Source organism: Tursiops truncatus, chromosome 19, assembly GCF_011762595.2.
Source record: "Tursiops truncatus isolate mTurTru1 chromosome 19, mTurTru1.mat.Y, whole genome shotgun sequence".
NCBI classification, from domain to species: domain Eukaryota; kingdom Metazoa; phylum Chordata; class Mammalia; order Artiodactyla; family Delphinidae; genus Tursiops; species Tursiops truncatus.
Window position 1 is genome coordinate 568,525 of NC_047052.1, and position 22,121 is coordinate 590,645.

The window sequence follows — 22,121 nt, forward strand, 5'->3', positions numbered from 1 at the left end:
CCACCAACCTCATTTGACCCGTCTTCAGGCTGGGTGCTAGGAAGCTAATGGAAGGGATACAAGTTTCCCAGAATTCATGTGAAAGCTCAAATTTTATTGCTGGCCACAACTACTGTTAGTTTTCCTTGAAGCGATGGCCTCATTTAGTTCATTTTTGAGAAAACACGTACCAGTCCTTAATAATCATAGCTTGTCTGAGAGAGTCTTTCAAGTAGCCGTTGTGCCCCGTGAAAACGCAGCCGGCGTGGCCACAGCCCCGCCGCAGGGGCTTTTCCAGAGCCCAGCGCAGTCCCGCCAGCCCCACCGTCCGTCTGCTCAGAGTGTCGGGAGGGCAGGGAGTAGGGTTTGCAGAGCGACAGAGTGGACGACGTTTGCTGCTTTATCGAGGCAGCGCTAGGGACGCCGGCTGGCACACCGCGGCCACGTGCCAGCGGGTGCATGGCCACGCCGGCCGGAGAGGGCTTGGGGCGTCTTGGGGCCCTCAGGTGACACTGATAGGCCACAGTGTCCCTTGTGGAGCCCACGATAGTGCTCTGGGTGTGGTCTCTGTCCAGGGAGACCTTACTTATGGACACAGAAATTCTAATTCCATGCAGTTTTCCTGGTTTACAAAATATTAGTCTTGACTTTCTTTGTCCCCCAAGGATTTAAATTCAGACCATTCTTGGAGCTCAGCTCTGACCCCACAGGAGAGGCCGGGCTGTGCCGCCTGCGGCTGCCCTTGGCCCCCCCCCCCCGCCAAGGCCCGCAGGAGGGGGAGGGCCGGGGGACTTTGCTGCAGGCTCGCAGGTGCCTTTCTTTTGCCGTTACCCTGGTCGCCAGTGTGGCTACATTTGGTGTTTGAGTCTGGAAATCGTTTTTTGGGACCGTTGCTGCGCTGTGTCCGCGTCCCCTGCACAGAGGCCCCCGTGCGGGAGAGGCGGGGCTCAGTGGGCTCCTGCCCTTTGGCTGGGGTCCTGTCCTGGGCCGTTGTCTCTGGTTCCTCCTCGGGCAGCGTCTTTGCCTTGCTGTGACAGCGGGCTTTCTGGATTGCTTCTCTAGGACTTAGCGTATCCTCCCGTTTTAAAATTTGTGAGTCTTTTCTTCTGTCTCTGAATTTTTCTAGACTCTCCTGAAGCCCAGGTTGCTGCTGACCCGGTCTCTCTCTAGCCCCTGCTCACCCTGCTCCTGTGTGTGTGGTCCCTCCGGGCCCTGCTCTGAGCCTCCCTCTCAGCTGCCTTCTCTGCCCCTGTGGTTGCAGCTTGCGGGGATGAGGCCGCTGGGGCGGGGGTGGCTGGCACAGGTTGGCAGGCGGTGGGCCCTCGTCCCGCCCCATTGCGCCTTCCCTCCTGGAGCTGCGGGGCCGGGCTCTCCCTGTCCGTGGATTTGGGGCCCATGGTGCTGTGGCCTTTTCCACTCAGGTTCCAGCTTTGATCCCCACGAGGCCAGTAAAGTTGCCTTCAGGTTCCCCCTCGTGTCTTGCTTTTAGCTTGTCACTCGCAAAGGCAGGAGTTTGCTGAACGGCGGGTGTGGCAGGGGTGCAGCCACCCACCTTCCTCAGGGTTAGTTTGGAGGGAGCCTCTCCTCCGAGAGTTGCGCCTCTTGCCCACGGAGAGGGACTCGCAGGGCCGAGTTGTGTCAGGAAGGAGGAGGGTGCCGTGGTCGGGGCAGTTGCTTGCTGCGGTGCCCGCGGGGCTAGGTCTGCCCATGGTGCTCAGAGCGCCTTTGGGGAAGGACACGCCTCGTTGTGACACGAGGTCTCTTGACAAGGATGTCTGTCCCGCCAGCCCCTGTGAATGGACGTCTCCCTGGGCCCAGGACAGGCAGGCGGGAAGGAGAGGCTGCCCAGCGGAGGGGTGCAGGGTGGTGTGGAGCCCGAGGGACTGGGCAGCCTCAGGGAGGGTCCTGCTGGGCACGTAGGGGAGAGGACAGAAGTGTGCCTGTGAGACCGGGACACAGCTGGGGCGGACCTGGACCCATCGAGCCCTGTCCCTCCTCAGGAATGAGTGGAGACCTGGCACTCGGGGCCAGCTGCCAACACAGACATCCTGGTGAGGCGCGGGCCTCCTCCGTCAGCTAGTGGATTGCGCCCAAAATGACGGCAGTGGCGAGTGTCTCCTGGTGGCAGGGATGTGCCAGAGCCCGGGTCGGAGACGTGCACGCGGGTGTAGTGTTGAAATTTCACGCCGACGACAGCAGCGGAGCAGGAGGCGCTAGAGGAGCCGCAGGGTCTGCCGGTGTTTCCAGAAGCTGGGGGTGCGCCTTGGGGGGCCGCCGTGGGCACCGAGGCCCTGGAGGAGCGGGCCCCCCTCTTGCCCCCAGCCTCTGGGCAGCTCGTGCAGGGCTTCCCAGGAAAGGCCAGAGCCGCCGTGGGGCACTTGGTGACATCAGCTTTTGCGGCCTGGGCTGGCCGTCCACGCGCCCTCCTGGTTTGGATGCGGCAAGGTCGGGGTCCGGGACTCGTGGGTCCACCCGGCGTGCGCTGCCTGGCTCCACACACTCGGGGATTCGCGTCTGGGGGTGCGAGCGTCGCGCGTCCACGGCTCCGTGGCCTGAGTTTCCATCTTGGGAGCAGGCAGTCAGGAGGTTTTCAAAACATTAACTTAGGATAATCTTTAAATTTCTGTGGAAACATTGCTGATGAGTTCCCAGGTAGCCCTGAGATTCAGCAGCTGTCCTGAGTCAGGCTCTGACATGCCATTCCTCAGGCTGAGACAGCCCAGTTTGGTCTTGGAAAACTGGAAGAGAGCTTGGCGTTCACAGTTTCAAGCGCAGATAGGAACCATCATTTACGGCCGCAGCCACGGGGAACGTGTGGAGGCAGAGCCCGGCCCACCTGCGTGGTGTGCTGCGGAGGCGGTGTCAGGAGGTGGTGTGGTCCCTCCACTGACTACAGTTAGATGTGTGTTGGCCAGTGAATAAGCAAGGGGACACTCGGGGAACCTTTGATCCGTTAACGTGGAAAAGGAGACAGGTTCTCCAGAGGCTGGTGAAGAGCAGGTCGGAGCTGCCACTCCAGAACGCTTCTGAACAGCGTGTTTCCAAAACCATACAGAGTAGAGGCTGTTTAATTCCGGGTGAGCTATTTACAAAACCCCTCGTCCAACACGGCAAGGCGCCAGAGGTGTGATTCGGTTTGTGTGAACTGTTCTCTGACCCTGTGAGGAGGATGTCTGCGAGGAAGGCTTTCAGGAGGACGGAGCAGACGTGCTTTTCCCTGTTCCCTCTGCTGAGCGCAGCACGCACCCTGGATGTGATTCGTGGAGCAAGCACAGGAGGACCGGGGCGGTGGGGGGAGAGCTGTCTACATCGGGCAGGGGCGGGGCGGGTCAGTGTGGCCACAGGCAGAGACGACTCCACGCACAGGTGCAGAGCGCCTGGCTGTGCCGGCACGGCCGCCAGGGAAGCACCGGGCTTGTTGGGAGCAGCAGACAGGATTGAGAGGCGAGTCGGCCAGCATCTCCCCTGGGGTCTCCATGGGGAAGGCGGTGGGTGGAGTGGACAGTTCCGCGGGCTGCGGGGTGGTCTCTGGTTATGTGGTACCTGGGATGCGTTATGTTCGGGGGAGTCGGCGGCTTGTGTGTGAGAGGTAGGTGGGGTGGTGGGTGGTTTTGTGGGGGGTTCTTGGCCATTGCCAAGAAAGGGCTGGCCCTGGTGGGAGGGCGGTCTGTCCCCAGAAAGCAAACTGAAGATGCCAAAACATAAAATACAGAAAACACGATAACCACAGCATGTGTCCTGGGAAATGCAGGGGCGCAGGCCTCAGGCCCACGTGCAGGAGTGGGCGCCGCAGCTACCTGACATCCTCCGGGCGTTCCCCAGCGGCGTCACTTGCCTACCTTCTGGACATTTGACTTGCGGGAGTTGGGGAGTTCGGGGTGCTGGGTGCTTTCTGAGTGGCAGAGTAGCCCTCATCCTGACCTTCTGTGGGGGGTGGGGGCAGGGGGCCGAGAGGGTGGTGGGCGTGATCCCCTGGACCTCGAGGTGTGACCCTGCCCGTGGGCAGAGGGTGCTGCCACCAAGCGTGTGTGGCGCCTGACCCCCGGAGCAGGGCCCCGCGTGCACCCCGGGGTTCTGCTGTTCTCCCTCGTGGAGGGGGACGTGCCGCTGCCGGGGCTGCCTGCCGGGCCGGTGCCTCAGGAGCGGCCCCCTCAGAAGGCTGCTGCGTCCATGCGTCGTGCATCACCGACTGCAGGCGGCACCTGGGTTTCATGTGGGGTCACTGGATCTTAACCCCTGTCCTCTGTTTTTAAGCAGACGGTTGACGATGAAGCGATGGCGGCGTGAATGAAGGCCTGGTGAGGAGGAAACGATGCCCAAGGGTGGGTGTTCTAGAACCCCACAGCAGGAGGAGCGTTCCCTGAGCAGCGACATGGTGGAGAAGCAGCCCGGGAAAAAGGTGAGCTCGTCCTCCCCCACCACTCCGCGTGGGCCTCGTCCGGGCCCGGGGGAGGGCTGGGGGTGTCACTGTCGCTTGTCCCTCTGCAGTGGGCGACGTCTGTGCCGCGAGACCCTCTTCGGGCGGCAGTGGAGGAACTGCTGTGCTGGGTGGCTGTGGAGGACACGTCTGGCTTTTTTTAAGGATGTTTGTTATTTGGGGGCCAAAGTGGAGCTTTAACCACTAGGTCCGTGGACAGAAATTGCTGTCTGAGAGAACCCCAGTTCGGCCCCACCGCCTGTCCCTCAGGACCATGGGTTCCTGCCATATGGTTGCTGGCAGACCAAATCTGACGGTAGCCGTGCGAGTGGTCCTGACTTGAAACGCTGCTGGGTAATTGTACTCCCCGTTTGCTTGTTGCCAATGTGAATAGGAAAATGGGTTGTAAATCTGCATCATTGCGTCCTGTTAATGTGCTGGCGCCCTGGGCTCAGGGGTGTGTGCTGTGTGCTCCACAAGCTGTGACACCCAGTGTTCCCTCCAGACTGTTCTTAGCGGGACCCCCAGGCTGGTCTGTAGGAGTTACAGACTCACAGGCTTCCTGACGGAGGGCCCACCTGCAAAGGTGGCCTCGCCCGTGCTCTGCGTGGGGTGCTGTGGCCTGTGCCCGGCCCCCCTTGATCCAGGAGGAGGACGTTCAGAGAAGCCCTCCGTGTGGAAGCTGGGTGTGGCTCGTTGCTGCTTTGCCCCGTGGTTTTACGAGCAGGTCTGGGAAGAGGCCTCGGGCTCCATGCTCCTCCCAGCGCTGGGAAACTCTGGGAGCGCTGGTTCCCGGAATCCCAGAGGAATCCACCGAGGAGAGAGTAGGAGGCCGCGTCCAGATGCTGAATTCCCAGGAAGGGTGGCAGGGGTCCATGGATCCAAAGCCCCTGGGAGCCCCCGCTCCTCTCGGGGCTCCAGACAGGCCTTCTGGTGGCAGTGAAGGGGTCGGGGTATTGCCGTCCCAGGTGGACTCCTGCGGTCCCAGTGACACTGGGGATTGCAGAGAGGGAGGTAGAGAAAAAGGCCCGAGGAACAAGCTGTGCCTGGCCGAGGAGCCAGCCCCGCGCCCTGCCCCGCTCTCTGCGGGACGCCGGCTGAAGCACACGCCACCCGCTGTGACCCCCTCCCCTCCACAGGACGCTCCCCGGGCATGGCTGTGTGACACCACAGGTGTCCACGCAGGTTTCGCAGGGGAGGGACAGGTCAGGCCTTGAGAGAGAGGAGCACCCTGACTGGAGCAGGGAGGGCAGCTGCGTTCGCCCAGACGACAGGGCCGTCTGTAGAGGAGGCCCAGGAGGTGTGCGCAGAAGCGGCGGGGTGCAAGGCCTGCGGAGCGAGGCTGTGGCCGGAGCAGCGTGCAGAGTGCCTTTTCTGAGCGCTGTTAGCCAGCGGTCGGGTGTGTAAGTTTAAAAACACATGTGTGGGGCTTCCCTGGTGGCGCAGTGGTTGAGAGTCCGCCTGCCGATGCAGGGGACACGGGTTTGTGCCCTGGTCCGGGAGGATCCCACATGCCGCGGAGCGGCTGGGCCCGTGAGCCGTGGCCGCTGGGCCTGCGCATCCGGAGCCTGTGCTCCGCAACGGGAGAGGCCACAGCAGTGAGAGGCCCGCGTACCGCAAAAAAAAAAAGGCTACAGACTGTTTAGGGATTAATTTGATGAAAGATGTGCACCCTGAAACCTGCAGAACTTTGCTGTGGGAAACTCAGGCAGTTCTGAGCCGCTGGAGAGGAGCAGGGCCTACGGGCCGAGGGTGTCTCCATAGTGTTCAGATACCAGCGCCCCCCAAGCCAGTCTCATAGAGCCGTCTCGATGCAGGTCCAAGCCCCTGAGGGCTCTTGGGGAGAAACCGATAAGCTGCTTCCAAAGTGTGTTTGGAAATTCAAAGGACCTGGCGCAGCAACAGCCACCTTGAAAAGGCAGGAGGGAGTCGGAGGCCCTCGGCCTTGGCTGTGAAGCTGCGGGGCAGTGGAGACAGGCGCACACCTGTCCTGGGGAGCAGGGTCCCCACAGGCACCCACGTGTGTGCTCAGCTGCTTGTCTACAAGATGCTGAGGCTGCTCCGTTGCGAAAGGATCATCTTTTCAGCAGACGAAGGTGGGACAGTCAGATCAACCTATTTGTGCTGTTTTTGGTGGCTGATAGAGTCCTCATTCCTACTGGCTTCTGTCGTTGTTGGTCATTCACAGATAAGACTCAGTTAGTCATAGTCGAGGGGGTTCCAGGGCAGGTGTGTGGGGTGCGGGTTAAGAGCCAGCCCTCCTGTCTCTGTACGTGGTGTGTGGGAGCTGGCTGAGCGTCCGTGGGGGACGCTGGTTGCTGGGCCACAGCAGTTTTCAGGGTGTGCCACGGTCTGACACGGAGGTTGAACTGATAGAGGTTGAACCCGATAGAGGTTGAACTTGACGTCTAGACATCCTGTTAGCATTGAGGAAGTAAACACACTGTGGAGTGTGTAAGGTTGGTCCCTGTGACGGTGCCTGGGTACTAGTGCGGGAGGCTCAGCGAGGTCTGCCCTGCTCTGCTCTGGCTGAGGGTTAAAAGCTTTCTGTGAGCACTTTTAGTGAAGTAGAAATGCACATTTCCTTTCTAGAACCTGGGATCACGACGAGCCAGACCAGGCTCTCGGGACACCCCCCTCCCCCGCGAGCAGTCCCCACGGTAACACCCCGCCCCCCCCCCACAGGGGATGCGGACTCATGGTGGGGATCTCTGCTTCCTTTCGATGGACAGGCCCTTGCTGTTGGAAGGAGGCTCTTCCTCTGTGGCTGTGTGGTGTCCATCGGATGGACGTTCAAGCAGCTTCTCTGCCGATTCCTGTGCTGATACACATCTGGGTTCTTTCCAGTCCAGGTGTGACGTGAACATACATACATTGGGGTTTTTCTATGGAGGCAGCAGATAGGGTTTAACGGTTCGTCAAAGTGACTGCACAGTTCTGCACCCCCAAAGCCTAGGTCAGGCGGACCCATCCGTGCTAACACTTGGGGATGTCAGTTTAATTTGCCTTTTTCTGTCGTCTACTGGTCTCCTGTACCGTCCTCTGCAAGCTGTCCGTCTGTGATCCATCTGGACTCATTTTGTGTTTCGTGCTGTAAGGGAGGGTCAAGGTTTATTTTCTTCCCTGTGGATGTCCACATGGTCATTGTCACTGGGAAGACTGTCCTTTCCTGCTGGGTTGTAGCGGAGCCCTTGTCACCAGTCAGTTGGGGCTCAGCTTCTGCTCTTTGCTCTGAACCTTTGGCCCTTGGGTCCAGGACTACCTGTTGTGACTATAATTGTACAGTCTTGATACCTGGCAGTTTAATTTGCCCATCTTCGTTGTTCTTCAGAATTGTCCTTGCTACTTGTGACCCTCTGCGTTTCCATGTACATTTTGGAAAAAGCTGGTTGATCTCCACGCAAAGCCTGCTGGGTTTTGATTGGATTGCTTTGAATGTAGAGATGAGTTGGGAGAGATATGCTGTGCTAACAGTATTGAACAGTGTCCCATAAGTGGGCCTGCATATTTATCAGTCTAATTTCTGTTCTCTCAGTAATGTTTGTAATTGTCTATGTAGAGGGCTTGAACACCTTCTGTTAGATTCATTCCTATGTATTTAATGTCTTTGGATATGAATATGTAATATTTCAGCATGATTTCCTAATGGTTTATAGTATATAGAAACCAGTCACTTTCCGTGTGATTGAGCTTCTCATTCACTTACTAATTTGAAGAGTTTAATTGTAAATTCCTCTGGATTTTCTCCTGTGTAAAAACACAGCGTCGTAAGATAAATACTCCTTGTTATCCCTCAGGAAGAAGAGGGGGGCGGGGCTGGCCTGGTCTGACCGTGGAGGAGACCGCCCCCCTGAGGCGTGTTGTCACGGTGGGGCGCAGCCCGCCGGCATCTTCCCGCAGCTGTGGAATGTTCCGTCTACGGCTGCACTGGAGTGGATGCACCCATTTGCCTTTTGATGGGCGGTTGCTCTTTCTTTTACTGTTATGAACAAAACTGTGAGTTCGTGTGGCATGTCACTCACTCCCCGGACTTTGTTAGAAACTCTGAGTGGCCCCAAGCAGCGTCCGAGGCCCACTGCTCTGCCGGTCCAGTCAGCGATTCTTGTGAGAGTACTGGTGTTGCCTCCTGGTTTTAATTTGCATTTTCCCAACGCCGAACACCTTTCCAAACGTTAACTGGCTGTGTGGATATTTTTTTCTGACAAGTGCGTGTTCAGATCTTTTGCTCATTAAAAAATAGATTTAGTTTTTCAGTAGATGTGGTGAGTATAGGCATTCCTGCCTTGAACCCCCTCTCGGGGGTGGCACCCAATCTTCTGCACCAAACCTGTGTCAGGTGGGGGACGTCCCTCCCCACAGTGTGCTGGGAGTTGGCCTCAGGACCTCAGGGCTTTTCTGCAGCTGTGGAGATGATCATAATTTTCCATCCTTTTTTTTTTTTAAAAAAAGCATTTTTAAAATACTTATTCATTTGGCTGCGCTGACTCTTAGTTGCAGCATGCGGGATCTTTAGTTGCAGCATGCGAACTCTTAGTTGCGGCATGTGGGATCTAGTTCCCTGACCAAGGATCGAAGCTGGGCCCACTGCATTGGGAGTGTGGAGTCTTAGCCACTGGACCACCAGGAAAGTCCCCGTCCTTTATTTTCTTAGTGTGGTGAATTACATTGATTTTTTAATTTCTTGCATTTCTGAATACGTTGTTAGTGTGATTTGTGTTATCTTTTTTTGTGTCTGTCGATCAGATTAACGAACTGGACCAGGAGTTTTTTTGGTGGCAGGTTGCTTATTACAGTTTGGGGCTTTCACTGGTGGGTGCTGTTCTCCTGGCAGGGGCGGCGGGGGGCGGGGCGGAGGTGCGTGCAGGTGGTGACAAGCGGGCCTGTGTCCTGGTGCCTCTGGCACCGGCTCGGCCGAGGCTCGGGCTCTGCCTGCTGGTCCCTCTTCGCGCTCCGGGTGCCCTCGGAGCTGGCAGTGTGTTGTGGCGGGGTCTCCCTGGTCACCCAAGGGTGTCTCGTTGCCTGCTGAGACTGGAGGGCACGGCGTGGCAGTCAAGTGGAGGACTCTCAGGGCCCCGGGAGACAGGACTTGCGCCGCTCAGGGTTGGGCGTCCCCTCCCAGGAGCACCCGACGCCCCAGTGCCGTGAGGGCTGCTGTGAGGGCCGTGTGTTTGCCTCCGCCTCCCCGGAGTGGATTCCAGAAAGGAAGCCTGCTGCTGGAGAAGGGGCCGCCTGGTGGTAGCAGTGCCGTCCTCCATGTCAGCAACGCAAATTGGCTGGCCCGTGTGGTGCGGTGCGCTGCGGGCAGACGAGCCGGGGCGCTGGTTAGCCTGAGGCTCTGCTGAGCGCCCGCACCCCACCCTCAGGGCTCTGTGTGCTGCCCTTTCTGTGAGGGGCGTGTCACATCCCGATCCCCCCGCGCCCCCCACCCCCAAGGTGGCGCTTCCCCCGGTTCTGCAGACGGTGGCAGGCCAGGCAGACGCCCGGCTGGACCTCCCAGTTTGAGGCTGGAGTTCGGGCTCCCGGGTCCTTACAGGTCAGCAGGGCTGGGAGCGATGGCCACACCCGGCCGCCCTCTAGCCAGCTCCTGCTCTGGGCTGGGTCGCCCGCACTGGGCTCTGCTCCGGGGCTGCTGCGGCGGCAAGATCCGTCCCAAAGACGGCCCTGCAGTGTCACAGGCCTGTGGTGACCAGAGGTGGTTCAGGCCCCGGGCAGGCGAGGGACGACACGCTGGAGGGGAGCCAGCGTCTCAGGGCAGACATTCTCTCCCGTTCGGTGCGAGGCCGGGCCCCTTCGTTCACGGTCACGGGGAGAGTTTCCAGTAGAGGGCAGGTTCCGTCTGTCAGCAGGCCCCTCTGAAGGTGCGTTTTCCCCGTTACTGAGTCCATCTCTGGGAACACGAGGCAGGAGGCAGCGAGGTGGTAGGGCCGTGGGTGCCTCTGAGCCTGGTGGGCAGGAGGGGTGTCCATTGCCCAGATAAGAGACTTGCTTTCCGGGCACGTGAAGTCCTGCTAGACCTAAGGACTTTGAGAGTCTAACTTGGGGCCAGCGTCTGAAAGCGTCACTCTCTTTTCCAGGATAAAGATAAAGTTTCTCTAACCAAGACCCCAAAGCTGGACCGCACTGATGGTGGGAAGGAGGTGAGAGAGCGAACGACCAAGCGGAAGCTGCCCTTCACTGTGGGCGCCAATGGAGAGCAGAAGGACTCGGACACAGGTACCCACCCGACCCCGGCACCCCAGTTCTGCTGCATGGACCCGGGAGGGGGTGACTCACAGCTGACAGGGCAGATTCCCAGGCAGAGGATTCCCGCAAGTGTGCACAGAAGCCACGTTCCCCCAGCCCCAGCCTGCCCAGGGGCCTCCCGTGCGTGTGAGCACGGGCTCCTCTCTCTCAAGGAGAGCCTCTGGAGAACTTCACATGGGAGGATAAACGTGTTTCCCCTCAGGGCTGCAGAAGCACATAAATTAAACCCAGTTGTTTGAAATGGAGGCCAGAGGGAGCTGTGAGAATGAGCAGGAGGCACGCAGTCCCCCTGCGCGTGCGCTGCGGGTGTGCCACTCACCACCACGTGGCGCGTGTGCGTTCAGGTTGGTTCCATCCGAGCTGCCTGCAGGGACATGTGCTGGGTCCAGGCAAGAACCCGGCCCCTTTCAGCCGGCTCACACTCCTCCTCTTGGTCCTGGTGTGCTGGGCCTTCCCCGCCTGCCGGTCATCTGACTGCAGACCCCCTAAGCCAGGGGCAGGTGTGGGGTGGATCCACAGAGCCACGAGGGGGCCTGGGTCCCCCAGGATGCAGCCACGGGGGAAGGAGCAGAGGTCCTGCCAGGATCGGGCGGAGGGCAGGGGGCTTTGCTGCACGTGAGGGTTTGTGTCAGGTCTCAGGAAAATGGCAGGTACGGGAATGACATAAATGTGAGAGAATTGGGAGAAATGGCAGGGGGAACAGCCTGAAATGAACGTCTTCACTCACAGCGCCTCCTGCACGGGGCGACCCCCAGGCGGGTGTGCCCCGGGCTCGCAGCCACTGAGCATGACCTGGGGTAGTTGCAGGCTGGTGAAGCAGGTTGGCGGGGTTGGTGGTGCCGGCTGGGGTATGGCTGGGGTCCGGGGCAGGCGGCTCGACCTCCGCGGGGTCCTCCGCAAGGGGAGGGGTTGGGCCGGGGAGGAGGGCAGAGGAGGTGGGAGTCCTCGCAGGGACCCTGTGCCTCAGGCTCTGGGTGCAGAAGAGACAGGCCCAGCTCAAGCTTGGGTGCCCGAGCCAGCTCTGGTACTGGAGGGCGTGGCGTCGCTGTTGGGTGCGGCTTCCTGGGTGCTGGGGGCCTGCAGGTCGGTGTCGTCCTCTGGGATGTCCCTGTCCGAGCACAGGCGGGCGCGGCGTCCTCGGGGGTGTCTGCGGGGTGCTGGCCGTGAAGGGGACGGTTGGCATCTCAGCACGGGGCGCCAGGCAGGTGGGAAACTGAAGAACGTTTTGCAAGTGGGATTTTCCAGGCAGGGACAAAGTCTAAATACATGGAAAGGCCAGCATTTGTCCTCTTACTGTTGAGTGGCTATCCCTTTGGGGGCCAGTTTTGCTGTACCATTGACCCTTGAACAGCACGACTGTGAGCTGCATGGCTCCGCTTATGTGCCAGCTTTTTCAGTAGTACACAGTGTGGGAGGAGGGGGGCCTTCGACTGGGTGACTGTGTCCTGCCCATCCCCCCCGCCCCCGGGGTTCAGGGGCTGACCCTGCAGCTTTCTTGTACACCTGCTTTGGTCATGTGGCAGAACTCGTCTCCAGTAACTGGGAGCGTCTCATCCTTCGGGCCAGGACTGGGCACCTCGCCTGCAGCCCTGGTCACTGACCCCTCCCTGCCCTTCCTGGTGAGCGGCCGCCTGGCCAGGCAGAGTGAAGCTCTTCCTCTGAGAGGCCTCACTTCCACCAGGTGCCGCCTGCCCGCCCGCCCCAGGGCAGATGGGGAGGCTCTTGTACAGAAGTGCCAACTCTGGTGAGCACCGAGCTAGGGAGGCTGAAGGTCCCCGTGTTCCCACGTCCCCTCCCTGCCTGCTGGCTCCTGCCGTGTCCCTCCAGCGCCCCCTGCTGGGAAGATGCAGCCTGGCACTCACAGGACGGTTGCAAGTGGCCAGTAGTTTCTCCGGCTGTGCTCCCTGAGCGGGGGAGGCTGGTGAGCATCCCCCAGAGACCCTCGGGCTCCCTGGGAGCACCCTCCTGTTTCCCGGTCCCCAGGAGGCCCGCAGCGCTTAGTCAGGGCTGGGGCGTCCTCCCTGGAGCTCAGGCCACCAGCGGGCGGGTGCCTGCAGGCAGGGAGAGGGGGCCCTCCTGCCCGGTGCCAGTCTTGGTGGGACCAGGACCTGCTTCAAATTATACTCTGCTGTCTGCTTCTTATGTGTTTAATTTCCCCGCAACGTAAGTGTACGCACACCTCCTGCTGAGGTCCGTGTGGATGAAGCCCTGCAGGCTTCTTGCTCAGTCTGACAGCAGCCTTCCCGCCTCCCACCTGGAGCCCCCAGGGCCCTTCAGAGAGGGGCCTGTTCTCAGCTCCCAACGTTTCTTTGCTTCTACTTTGTGCTGGCTCTGCAGTGAGGATGTGTGAGCAGCTCACCCGTCTAGGGCTGGGATTTGGGGACGGAGGCGGCGGGCACGCAGCTTCCCTGGTGGGCAGGGCCTGTCGGGACTCCTGCTCAAGGCTGCCCTGTGTGCGGGGATTCACTGGCGCTGGGCTCTGAGCATGCCCCCTGCCAAATGCTGGAGGTCACGTGGGTGACCATGCAGGGGCTTGGCCGCCTGCCAGGCGTGACACGCTGTGAGTCGCTGGTTGGGAGGGCACATGCCACCCACACTGTGACCCTGGAGCTCTTGGGACCCCAGAGCGGGCAGGACTGGTGTAGGACGCTGGCCACCTCCATCCCAGGCCAAGTCGAGAGGGCGTGGCTGGGCCCGCTTCTCTCTGGTCTGGGTCAGGGTGGCCGCTCCACCCGGTGAACTCCCGGGTCTGGGTGTGGGGAGCTCGAGGGGTGGTCGGAGGCCCCCAGGCAGGCTGGGGCCGGCGGGATGGATGCTGCTGTTCGTGCGCTGCTGGCGGTCTGGATTATGATTCACTGCTGTCGTGAAAGTTGGGGTCAGTGGTTGGGAACCCCTGTTGTCCAGGCCCTTTATGCCCACCTCACCTCCATGGATTCTGGCCTCCTGATCACGGTCACCTGGGGGACGGCTCTGTGGTCGCCCTTACCTGGAGCTGGAGCAGCCTCTGCCGGGGGAGTGAGACGTGGGGGGTCCAGCCTGTCCCTCTCAGGCCGGGGACTTGCTGAAGGCCACACAGACCGCTCTTTCTTTAAACGATCAATGCTGGAAATTTTTTTTAAAAAGGAAAAGGAGGAGACACAGAGCAGGAAACCGGAAGGGAAGCCGTTTGTCACCACAGCCTGAATGATGGTGCCCGTGTGGGTCCAGTGGCGCTTGGAGGGTCGGAGTGTAATGCGGGGAGGACCCCGTGCAGCACGTCACCTGACGGGGTATCTGTCACATGTGGACTGTGCCTGGGCCGGCTCCTTGGTCAGAAGCCTGTGTTTGTGACTGATCGTGGAGGTCAGACCCTGTGTGGTGTGGGAGGTGTGCTCTGAGGCCAAGGGACGGGCCGCTCTTGGGACAGCAGGTCCCAGTGCCGACCACCCACCTCCCATCAGCCTGCCGTGGGCCGAGCCCTGCAACTTCATGGGAGACCGAGGACCTCCTCCGCCCCCTCCCCACCACAGGGCGGAGCCCTGACGATGGTGACATCTGAGGAGAGTCTTAGATTTCCCACTTTCGGCAACGTGGTACGCCCTGGTTGTCAGCCACGGGGCGTCTGGTGGCAGTGGACGGGCTGAGGGCAGCCGTGCCTGCCGACACCTCCGGCTGGAAGATGCCATCCTCCCGCCTGGGGGCCGAGAGGGCTCCCCAGGCTCACGCCGTCCTGCCCCCATGGGGCTGGCCCTCCCTGGGCCTCTGTGCGCCTTCCTAGCCCCAGAGCGGAGACGAGGATTGGACCCAGAGATGGCCGCCACAGGAGGAAGACACCCGAGCAGACACAGAACAGCGTCTAGAAGATCAGGCAGGGTTTTCACAGTGTAAAACAGAGCATGAGGCAGCAGAAACGATTGCTGAAACGAAGCATTCGGGCGGGGGACGGGTTCTAGCGCTTACCGGGTCCACCATGAGCAGAGTGAGTGAGCTGGAAGCTGCTGAACCTGAAGACGCCGCCTCGGCTGACGCACAGAAGGAAGCAGGGGAGTTGCCGACCGGGGTCCAGGAGGAGCACACGGGGCCGCCGGTGTCTGCGCAGGGTGCAGGCTCCACGCAGAGCGTCGTGTGGAACCACGGGACCGCCCGAGGGGACACAGAAGGCGGCCGGGAGAGTGTCTGCAGACCACGTCCCGGAAGCCAGAGGAGACCTTCTCCCAGAAGCTCACTCTGTGTCTCTGCTGCCAGGATTCGCCGTGACTCGGGGAAGTTCTCCACTGGACTGCCGTCAGTTTTGCTGGGGAGTGAAACTCCCCAGGAGGAGTGGACCCTGGGTGCTGGGTCCTGAAACAGAAGCCCTCAGGGCTGCGCCCTCCGCAGGCCCAGCCCCAGCAGAGGCCACGGGGGCTGTGGGAGGAGAGCAGAGGCGTGTTCCGGGGGAGACAGGAACGCATTTAGGGGGAAACGCAGGGATGGCCTGGGGGGCTGGGGATCCTTGCATCTGCTATCTGGGTGACCGTGTCCCAGGAAGAGATGATAAACGTGGCCCCGATTTCACAGAGGACCAGCGAGGTGATTGAGCGTGAGAATCAGGGCGCCATGGACATACAGGCCGAGTCACACGGCTGTGCTTCGCTTTCCTCACGGTGAGGGGACTGTCCAGGCTCGTGAGACTGCCTTCCCCCCATTACCCTGGGAAGATGGCACGGCTGGCGTCCCCGGAGAACGAGGGGGCAGGGTGTGCTCCAGCCCCTGCGCCTCCACAGCGCCCTCTGGCCTTGCTCGCCACTCACACGGACCTGCCGGTTTTCCGGTCTACAGCTTGACACACGCCGCCTGGGCTTCGTGTAACTTCTGTTCTGCTTCCGGTTGGATGTGAGAAACAAAATGCTGGCAGAGCGCTGAGGGAGCTGGGCCGTTGCCCGGGCATCTCCTCTGCCGTGCCCCCATCCCAGCGCTGGCAGGTGGGGCCGTTGCCCACCTCAGGGCAGGGCAGGAAGGACTTTCTGCAGGTCTCACCTGGGTTGACCCCCGGCTTGGCCCCTGCCGACAGGACGCAGTGGCTGGGCAGGAAGGCCCTTCTGCAGCACCAGCGCCCCGGCCTCCGCTCCTCTGTGGCCCGGGTTCCGTGGGCAGCCGCTCCACCTGCGACGCCCAGCCCGGCCAGACGTGGGCTCTCCAGATCCCGGCAGCCGCGGCACCTGTGGAGAAGTACACTCCACCACCGAGAAGTTGGCGTCTCGGGAGATGGGATTACATTTGGGGTTTTTCCCTGTGTTAAGCCTGGGGAGACCAGAGGGTTGGGTTAGTCTGTTCTCCTCCACGTGTGGGGTGAGCAGGGCCCCTGGGCACGTGTGGACTCGTGCTGGGGTTGCCTGAGCCTTACAGCTCTCCCAGCCCCTTCCTGAGACCACAGGCCGGTGCCACAGGGCCCAGCTCTGCCGCCGCCATCAGAGTCTCTGGGTAGAAGTTGCTTCTTCGCTGCCACTCAACAGCAGCGCAGGCGAGCCCCTCGAGGCACCTCCCTGGTCCTGGGCGTCCACTGGCTGCACGGTCACTTGAAGACAGAGGTGGCTGTGGCCCTTCTGCCGGGCTCCTCTGGCATCTTAAATCACGGGCGCGTCTGTCCTGGAGACCCGTGCGCCGCGGAGAGGGGGCTGCGCTGCTTGCTTCCACCCCCGAGGTGACCCAGTGTACTCGGCAGGTGCCGCCCACAGCCCGCGGGAGGCCGCGGGGTCACGCGCTTCGCTGAGGTTCTGCTTCCGTCCTCTCCTCTGGGGGCTTCGTGTCTCCACCGCCCCTGAGAGGCCAGACACCCCAATTGTCTGAGGCCAGGCTGTGCTTCCCAGGAGGTTGGGCAGAGCAGGGCCCCACGGCCTCCCCCTGCCCCGACCCCCAGACCCATCCGCGTGGCGCTCAGCTGTGGGAGAGCTTCTGAGCCAGGCTCCTGCCCAGGTCCGGCCACTGCCCCAGCGTGGCTTCGTTTCTCGGGGCTCCTTGAAGCTGCTGGGTGCCAGCTGTGCCCTGTGCAGAGGCCTCCTCGAAGAGCCGGGGCCATGTGCCGCCCTTTCCTCACTGCTTTTGCCGGGTCGTGGGGGAATTGGGGGTGGGGGAGAAGGCGAGCGGGGTCCTTGGTCACCCCTGAGGAGCGTCCTTTCTGAGTTTCCTCCTTGCTTGGGCCTATGCCTCGTGCGTTGGTTAGAAACCAGTTGTTGCTGGCGGGGTGGCGTGTGGTGCTCGGGGGTCATCACCTAAGATGCACAGATCACCGTTGTCAGCAGATCACAACTTCAGTTTTTAAAAAGGCAGTTTAAGGTACTTTTTAAGGAAATAACTGTTTACAGAAAACGCTTTGTAAGAAAATGGAAAGCGTGACACGCTTGTGGGGCCTGAGGTGGAGAGCAGCCCAGGGTTGTAGTTGTGGGAGTGGAGAGGTCGCCCCAGCCCGGGGACGCGGAGGGCAGGGAGAGCCCCTCAGACACCCGGGCCCCGTGGCGACCCAGCTTCCCTCCCCGTGGTCCGCACCCGTGACCTAGGCCCCCCCATCCCCGGGCTCCCCAGAGCACACAGGGCAGCAGGGGAGGGGTCTGAGACTCGACGGAGCCCCAGTTCCTGTGAGTAGGAGGGTGAGTGTGGAGCAAGGTGAGCTTTTGGCTCCTGGTCCGCGGAGTGGGGGGTGTCTCTTCTCTCCGCCCCCCCTGCCCCTGTGAAAGACACGGCGCAGTGTTTCTGCCTGAGGCCGGCAGGGTGTTAGGTGAGGGGCCAGAGGAGCACAGTATGCTTGTCGTGAGGAGGCTGAGGGGCGCCGGGCCGGCGCCGTATCTCGTTAGTGCTCTGTGTTGATGCCTTTAGATGCCTCCAGCTCAGTCCACGCCGTGGTACTGCAAGGCTGGTTCGCTCCTCGAAGCGCCATGGCATGAGATGGAGGCTCCTAGAAGCAAGAAGAAAGGTACAGTACCGCCCAGCCAGCCTTGACCTCTCCGCGGGTCTCCAAGCTGTGTTTGCATTTACATCTGAACTCTCTGGAGGCGGGGTGGGGAGGAGGACCTGGACCACAGACACTAGGAGTTGCTAGACCGAGGCCCGTCCTGAGTGAGCCGGGACTCGGGGTCGTCCGTCCCGCCGCCTGGCGCGCAGGGCACGGTCTGGGGAGGCACCTGGAGCGGTGGACGGTCGGTGGGGGCCAGGCTTGGCTTCAGTGGCTGGTGACGAGGTGTCGGAATCGTGTCCCCAGCACAGCTACTGCCGGAAGAGGTGATGACGGGCAGCGTGCGTGCTGCCAGCTGTCCCTCCCCTCCCCCGCAGGCTGTGCGGCCCCGGAGTCAGAGGGCTCCGTGGCATGAAGTCTCCCCTCTCTCCTCCACGCCTCACAGAGAAGCAGGGTCCCGAGCGGAAGAGGATCAAGAAGGAGCCTGTCGCCCGCAAGGCCGGGCTGCTGTTCGGCATGGGGCTGTCCGGGATCCGCGCCGGCTACCCGCTCTCGGAGCGCCAGCAGGTGGCTCTCCTCATGCAGATGACGGCCGAGGAGTCTGCCAACAGCCCAGGTGAGCCCTGGGGGCAGGTGGTCCTGGGGCCTGGGAGGCCCTCCTTTGGGACGGTGGCCCAGCCCTGCAGGTCCCTCCCGGTAACCTCCGCCCATCCTCTCCTCGGCCTGCAGTGGACACGACACCAAAGCACCCCTCCCAGTCGACAGTGTGTCAGAAGGGGACGCCCAATTCTGCCTCAAAAACCAAAGATAAAGTGAACAAGAGAAATGAGCGTGGAGAGACCCGCCTACACCGGGCGGCCATCCGGGGGGACGCCCGGCGTATCAAGGAGCTCATCAGCGAGGGGGCGGACGTCAACGTCAAGGACTTCGCAGGTGAGAGCCCGGAGGGAGGGCCGTGGGGCAGACCCCCTTTTACGTAGGATGATTTGCTCTTTTTTGTGTGTCCAGAGCTGTGCACTGAGAGAGGAGTGTTTGTGAGACCAGGAGGCCTTCCTGTGTGGAATCCTAGGTTTTCCCACGGCCCTGGGTGTTGGACCCAAACCTAGTTTAGCACCTTTTTTTTTTTTTAAAAGGAAAAAAAAAAGCGATTTTCCTAAGTTGCATTTTTCCAAATCCCTGGGATCTGTCCACGGGGCAGCTCTGTGTGCGTGCCGACGTGAGCAGCTGCTCCCCGAGAGGCCTCAGCGCATGCTCACGGAGGCCCTTCCAGACCTGCGGCCGTGGCCACGCCCTGCCTGCTTCCCTGTCTGCAGACAGGGCACATCCTCCCTGTGTGTTGACAGGTGACTTGGGCTGAGGCTGCCCCTTGTGACCCTGTGTTCATTGATCCTGTACCCTTGTCAGCTCGGTGGGCCACGTCACCCTCTCAGATTCTTAGTCTGTAAGGTTAACCGCTAGAGGTCACGAGCAACCCAGAGGCGCCCAAGTAAAGACCACTCGGCATTTCTAGTCTGGGTGCCCACCAGGCCTCTGTCCTGTCCTTAGCGCTTCCTGAGTGCCACCCAGCAGCGGGAGTGACCTTCCTGAGGGTTAAATCACGTACGTGCTGAGTGTCTGTTTCCAGGCTGGACTGCGCTGCACGAGGCCTGTAACCGGGGCTACTACGATGTCGCGAAGCAGCTGCTGGCCGCCGGCGCAGAGGTGAACACCAAGGGCCTGGATGATGACACCCCCTTGCACGACGCCGCCAACAATGGGCACTACAAGGTGGGCGCCTCCCCGCAGACCCCACGGCAGGCCTGCCATTAGACTGTGCACTGGTCCGCAGCCACCTGTTTCTCTGTCCTTCCTGTGTGCGGGGTGACCAGGAAGTGAATCTTTGACAGGTCCCGCCTCCCCCCCAGCCCAGCTTTCTCACCCTGGGTCAGCACCTGGGTGGCCTCTCGCGCCGTCTGTGGCTTGTGTGTCAGGGCCCTGCTCTGGCCACTCAGGTGTGGTCAGCCATTAGGAGGTGAGTGGTCATACCCAGAGGCAGGGGGGCTCTGCCTGTCCTCGGCCCTGTGCTGCCGCCAGACCCGGCAACCTGGACGGGGGTAGACAACACGGGGTGAGCAGCCCAGGAGCCGCGAGCACCTGGGGCACGGCCCCTCAGGTCCAATGCAGGAGCCGCACGTGTAGGTGAGGGCCTGGCTGCGGTCACCACCACACTGTCCAAGAGGCCCCTGGCCAGAGCTGGGGTGGTGCGTGATGAGGACACGTGGCAGCTGTTTGAGTGCATCTGGTCTGTCGTGGCGGCCCCGCTGGTCACTGTAGGAAGGTGTCAGGGAACCGGCAGTGTGGCCAGTGTGAAAATGACGCGTTGGCGCAGGGAGAGATTGGGAGGTGCTCTGAGCTCAGGATACCGAGACACCTGGGACACCCGAGTGCTGATTACAGAGCTGACGTCAGGAATTAGTTAACGTTTTAGGGAAGACGATGGCATTATGGGGTTTTCGTTGTTACTGCTTTTTAAGAGCCGTTTTAGAGAAGAAGTATGCTGAAAAACTTTATGAAATATCTGGGATTTGCTAAAAAAAACCAGGGCAGGCAGGGACTTCCCTGGTGGTCAGTGCTTAAGAATCCGCCTTCCAACGCAGGGGATGCAGGTTTGATCCCTGGTCAAGGAACTAAGATCCCACATGCCATGGGGCAACTAAGCCCGCGCGCCGCAACTAGAGAGAAGCCCACGCACCGCAACGAAGAGCCCACACACCGCAACGAAAGGTCCCGCCTGCCACAGCTAAGACACGACACAGCCAAAAATTAAAAAACAAAAAGATACCCGGGGCAGTGGGCAGGTATGGGGTATGGGTGAAATGAGGCTGGCTGGCTGGTAGGTGATGGAGCTGGGAGGGAGAGGACCGCCGCCTGAATCTCCGCTTGTGTAATTGTCTTTAAACTTGTTATTAGGGAGCAGTGAGAGACAATGGACACGTGGCCTCAGGTGTGGGCTCTGCAGAGGGGAGAAGGCTGAGGGCCAGGAGATGGGAGGTGACCCAGGACTGTCCGGGTGGGCTGGTGGCCTTCGGGGCTGCATACGGCAGAGACCGTTTCTCGGCCGGAGGGAGGACGGCATTGAGGGGACTTAACCTGCGTTGCTGGTCTCAGAGGGAGGGGCCGTAGCCAGGGAACGTGGTGGCCTGAAGCAGTTGGGGTGTTCGTCGGCTGGCAGACAGCAAGGACACGGGACCAGAGCCCTGACTCTGGCCCCAGGATTGTCCAGCACCGTGGTGATTTGCCAGAGGGCAGGGGAGCGCCTGCCCAGGAAGCAGTGTCCTGCTCCCGCCATGCAGACCCAGGTACACCTGCGTGCAGCCCGGGCTGAAGTGGAGGCCGCCGTCCCGTTTGCCAGGCACCTGGGGGAGGCTGTCGGTTCCGCCCCGGCCACCCGAGTGAAGCGAGGATCGAGATGGAGTGAGTCACACAGAATTCTTTGGTTTCCTGGTGCATCTGAACGTTGTCTGCACTGGACAGTTGCCGTTAGGTGTGCAATAGCAGTATCTATAAACAAGTTGCACTCCTTCGTTAAGAAATACATTATTGCGGGACTTCCCTGGCGGTCCAGTGGTTAAGACTGCACGCTTCCGCTGCAGGGGACACGGGTTCAATCCCTGGTTAGAGAACTAAGATCCTGCATGCTGTGCCATGCGGCCTTAAAAAAAAAAAGAAACACATTATTGCTAAAAAATGTAACTGTCACCTGAAGCTCCAGGAGTCGTGATCTTTTTGCTGGTGGAGGGTCTGAAATACCGCGAGAACTACCAAAATGTGACACACAGACACCAAGTGAGCAAATGCTGTCGGGGAAATGGCGCCAGTAGACTTGCTGGGTGCAGGGTAGGGTCGCCGCAGACCCTCCGTCTGTAGACAACACGGCATCTGAAGCGCAGTAAAGTGAGGTCTGCTGTCCCTGCGTTCAGTGGGTCCTGGGCACGGATTAGCGACAGGTGATCTTACTTTCCTGCAATAAACAAACATGCAATAAACCTGCTTGCACAAGCTTGGTCTTTGTTTTCTGTACTGTGTAACACGCCCCCGCCCCCACCCCCCACCCCCCCCATAAAAGCCTTCCCCGCAAGTTGCAGGAACCCGGCGGCTCGAGAGGAGCAGCCTGTTTTGAGTGGTGGGTCTTTGGTGGGAGAGGCCTCGCGGGCAGCGTGAACAGCCTCCACCCCTTGGCCTGGTCGTGCTCAGGCCCTGTGAAGGGGCCGCAGTTGCGCATCAGCGTGGCGGCCGCTCTGTGTTTCTCAGGGTCCCTGACGGGCCTCTCACTGCTCCGCAGGTGGTGAAGCTGCTGCTCCGGTATGGAGGGAACCCTCAGCAGAGCAACAGGAAGGGCGAGACGCCGCTCAAGGTGGCCAGCTCCCCAACCATGGTGAACCTGCTGCTGGGCAAGGGCACCTACACGTCCAGCGAGGAGAGCTCGGCCGGTCAGTGCTGCGGGGGCGCGGGCTGGGCAGGTGGCGTCACCGCGGTCAGGAGGGCTCTCCCGGCAGCCTCCTTGGATGCCTGCTGCTGACGGGAGCTTCTGGCCCGTGA

At 60.9% G+C, this 22,121-nt stretch overlaps 1 protein-coding gene and 1 long non-coding RNA gene across 11 annotated transcripts in view; one reads left to right on the forward strand and one right to left on the reverse strand.

Moving 5' to 3' along the window:
- The window catches only part of ANKRD11 (ankyrin repeat domain containing 11), a 171,489-nt gene that overhangs the window by 135,875 nt on the left and 13,493 nt on the right, over window positions 1-22,121 (forward strand). For 5 of the 10 annotated variants that reach the window (XM_073795656.1, XM_073795654.1, XM_073795653.1 and 2 more), the window contains 6 exons: window positions 4,237-4,378; window positions 10,471-10,609; window positions 17,989-18,159; window positions 18,273-18,476; window positions 19,168-19,310; window positions 21,865-22,012. In XM_073795656.1, the coding sequence (XP_073651757.1) occupies window positions 4,292-4,378; window positions 10,471-10,609; window positions 17,989-18,159; window positions 18,273-18,476; window positions 19,168-19,310; window positions 21,865-22,012 (892 nt within the window). In that variant the 5' untranslated portion in view covers window positions 4,237-4,291. Of the gene's footprint in view, window positions 1-4,233; window positions 4,379-8,193; window positions 8,393-10,470; window positions 10,610-10,841; window positions 10,984-17,467; window positions 17,565-17,988; window positions 18,160-18,272; window positions 18,477-19,167; window positions 19,311-21,864; window positions 22,013-22,121 lie in introns of those variants that run through there. The other 5 variants (XM_073795658.1, XM_073795657.1, XM_073795655.1 and 2 more) reach the window with 5 other exon arrangements.
- On the reverse strand, window positions 20,078-21,635 carry LOC141277124 (uncharacterized). Its single transcript, XR_012327903.1, has 2 exons — window positions 21,283-21,635; window positions 20,078-21,169 (listed from the first exon to the last, which is right to left on the reverse strand). It is a non-coding gene; the product is annotated as an uncharacterized lncRNA (long non-coding RNA).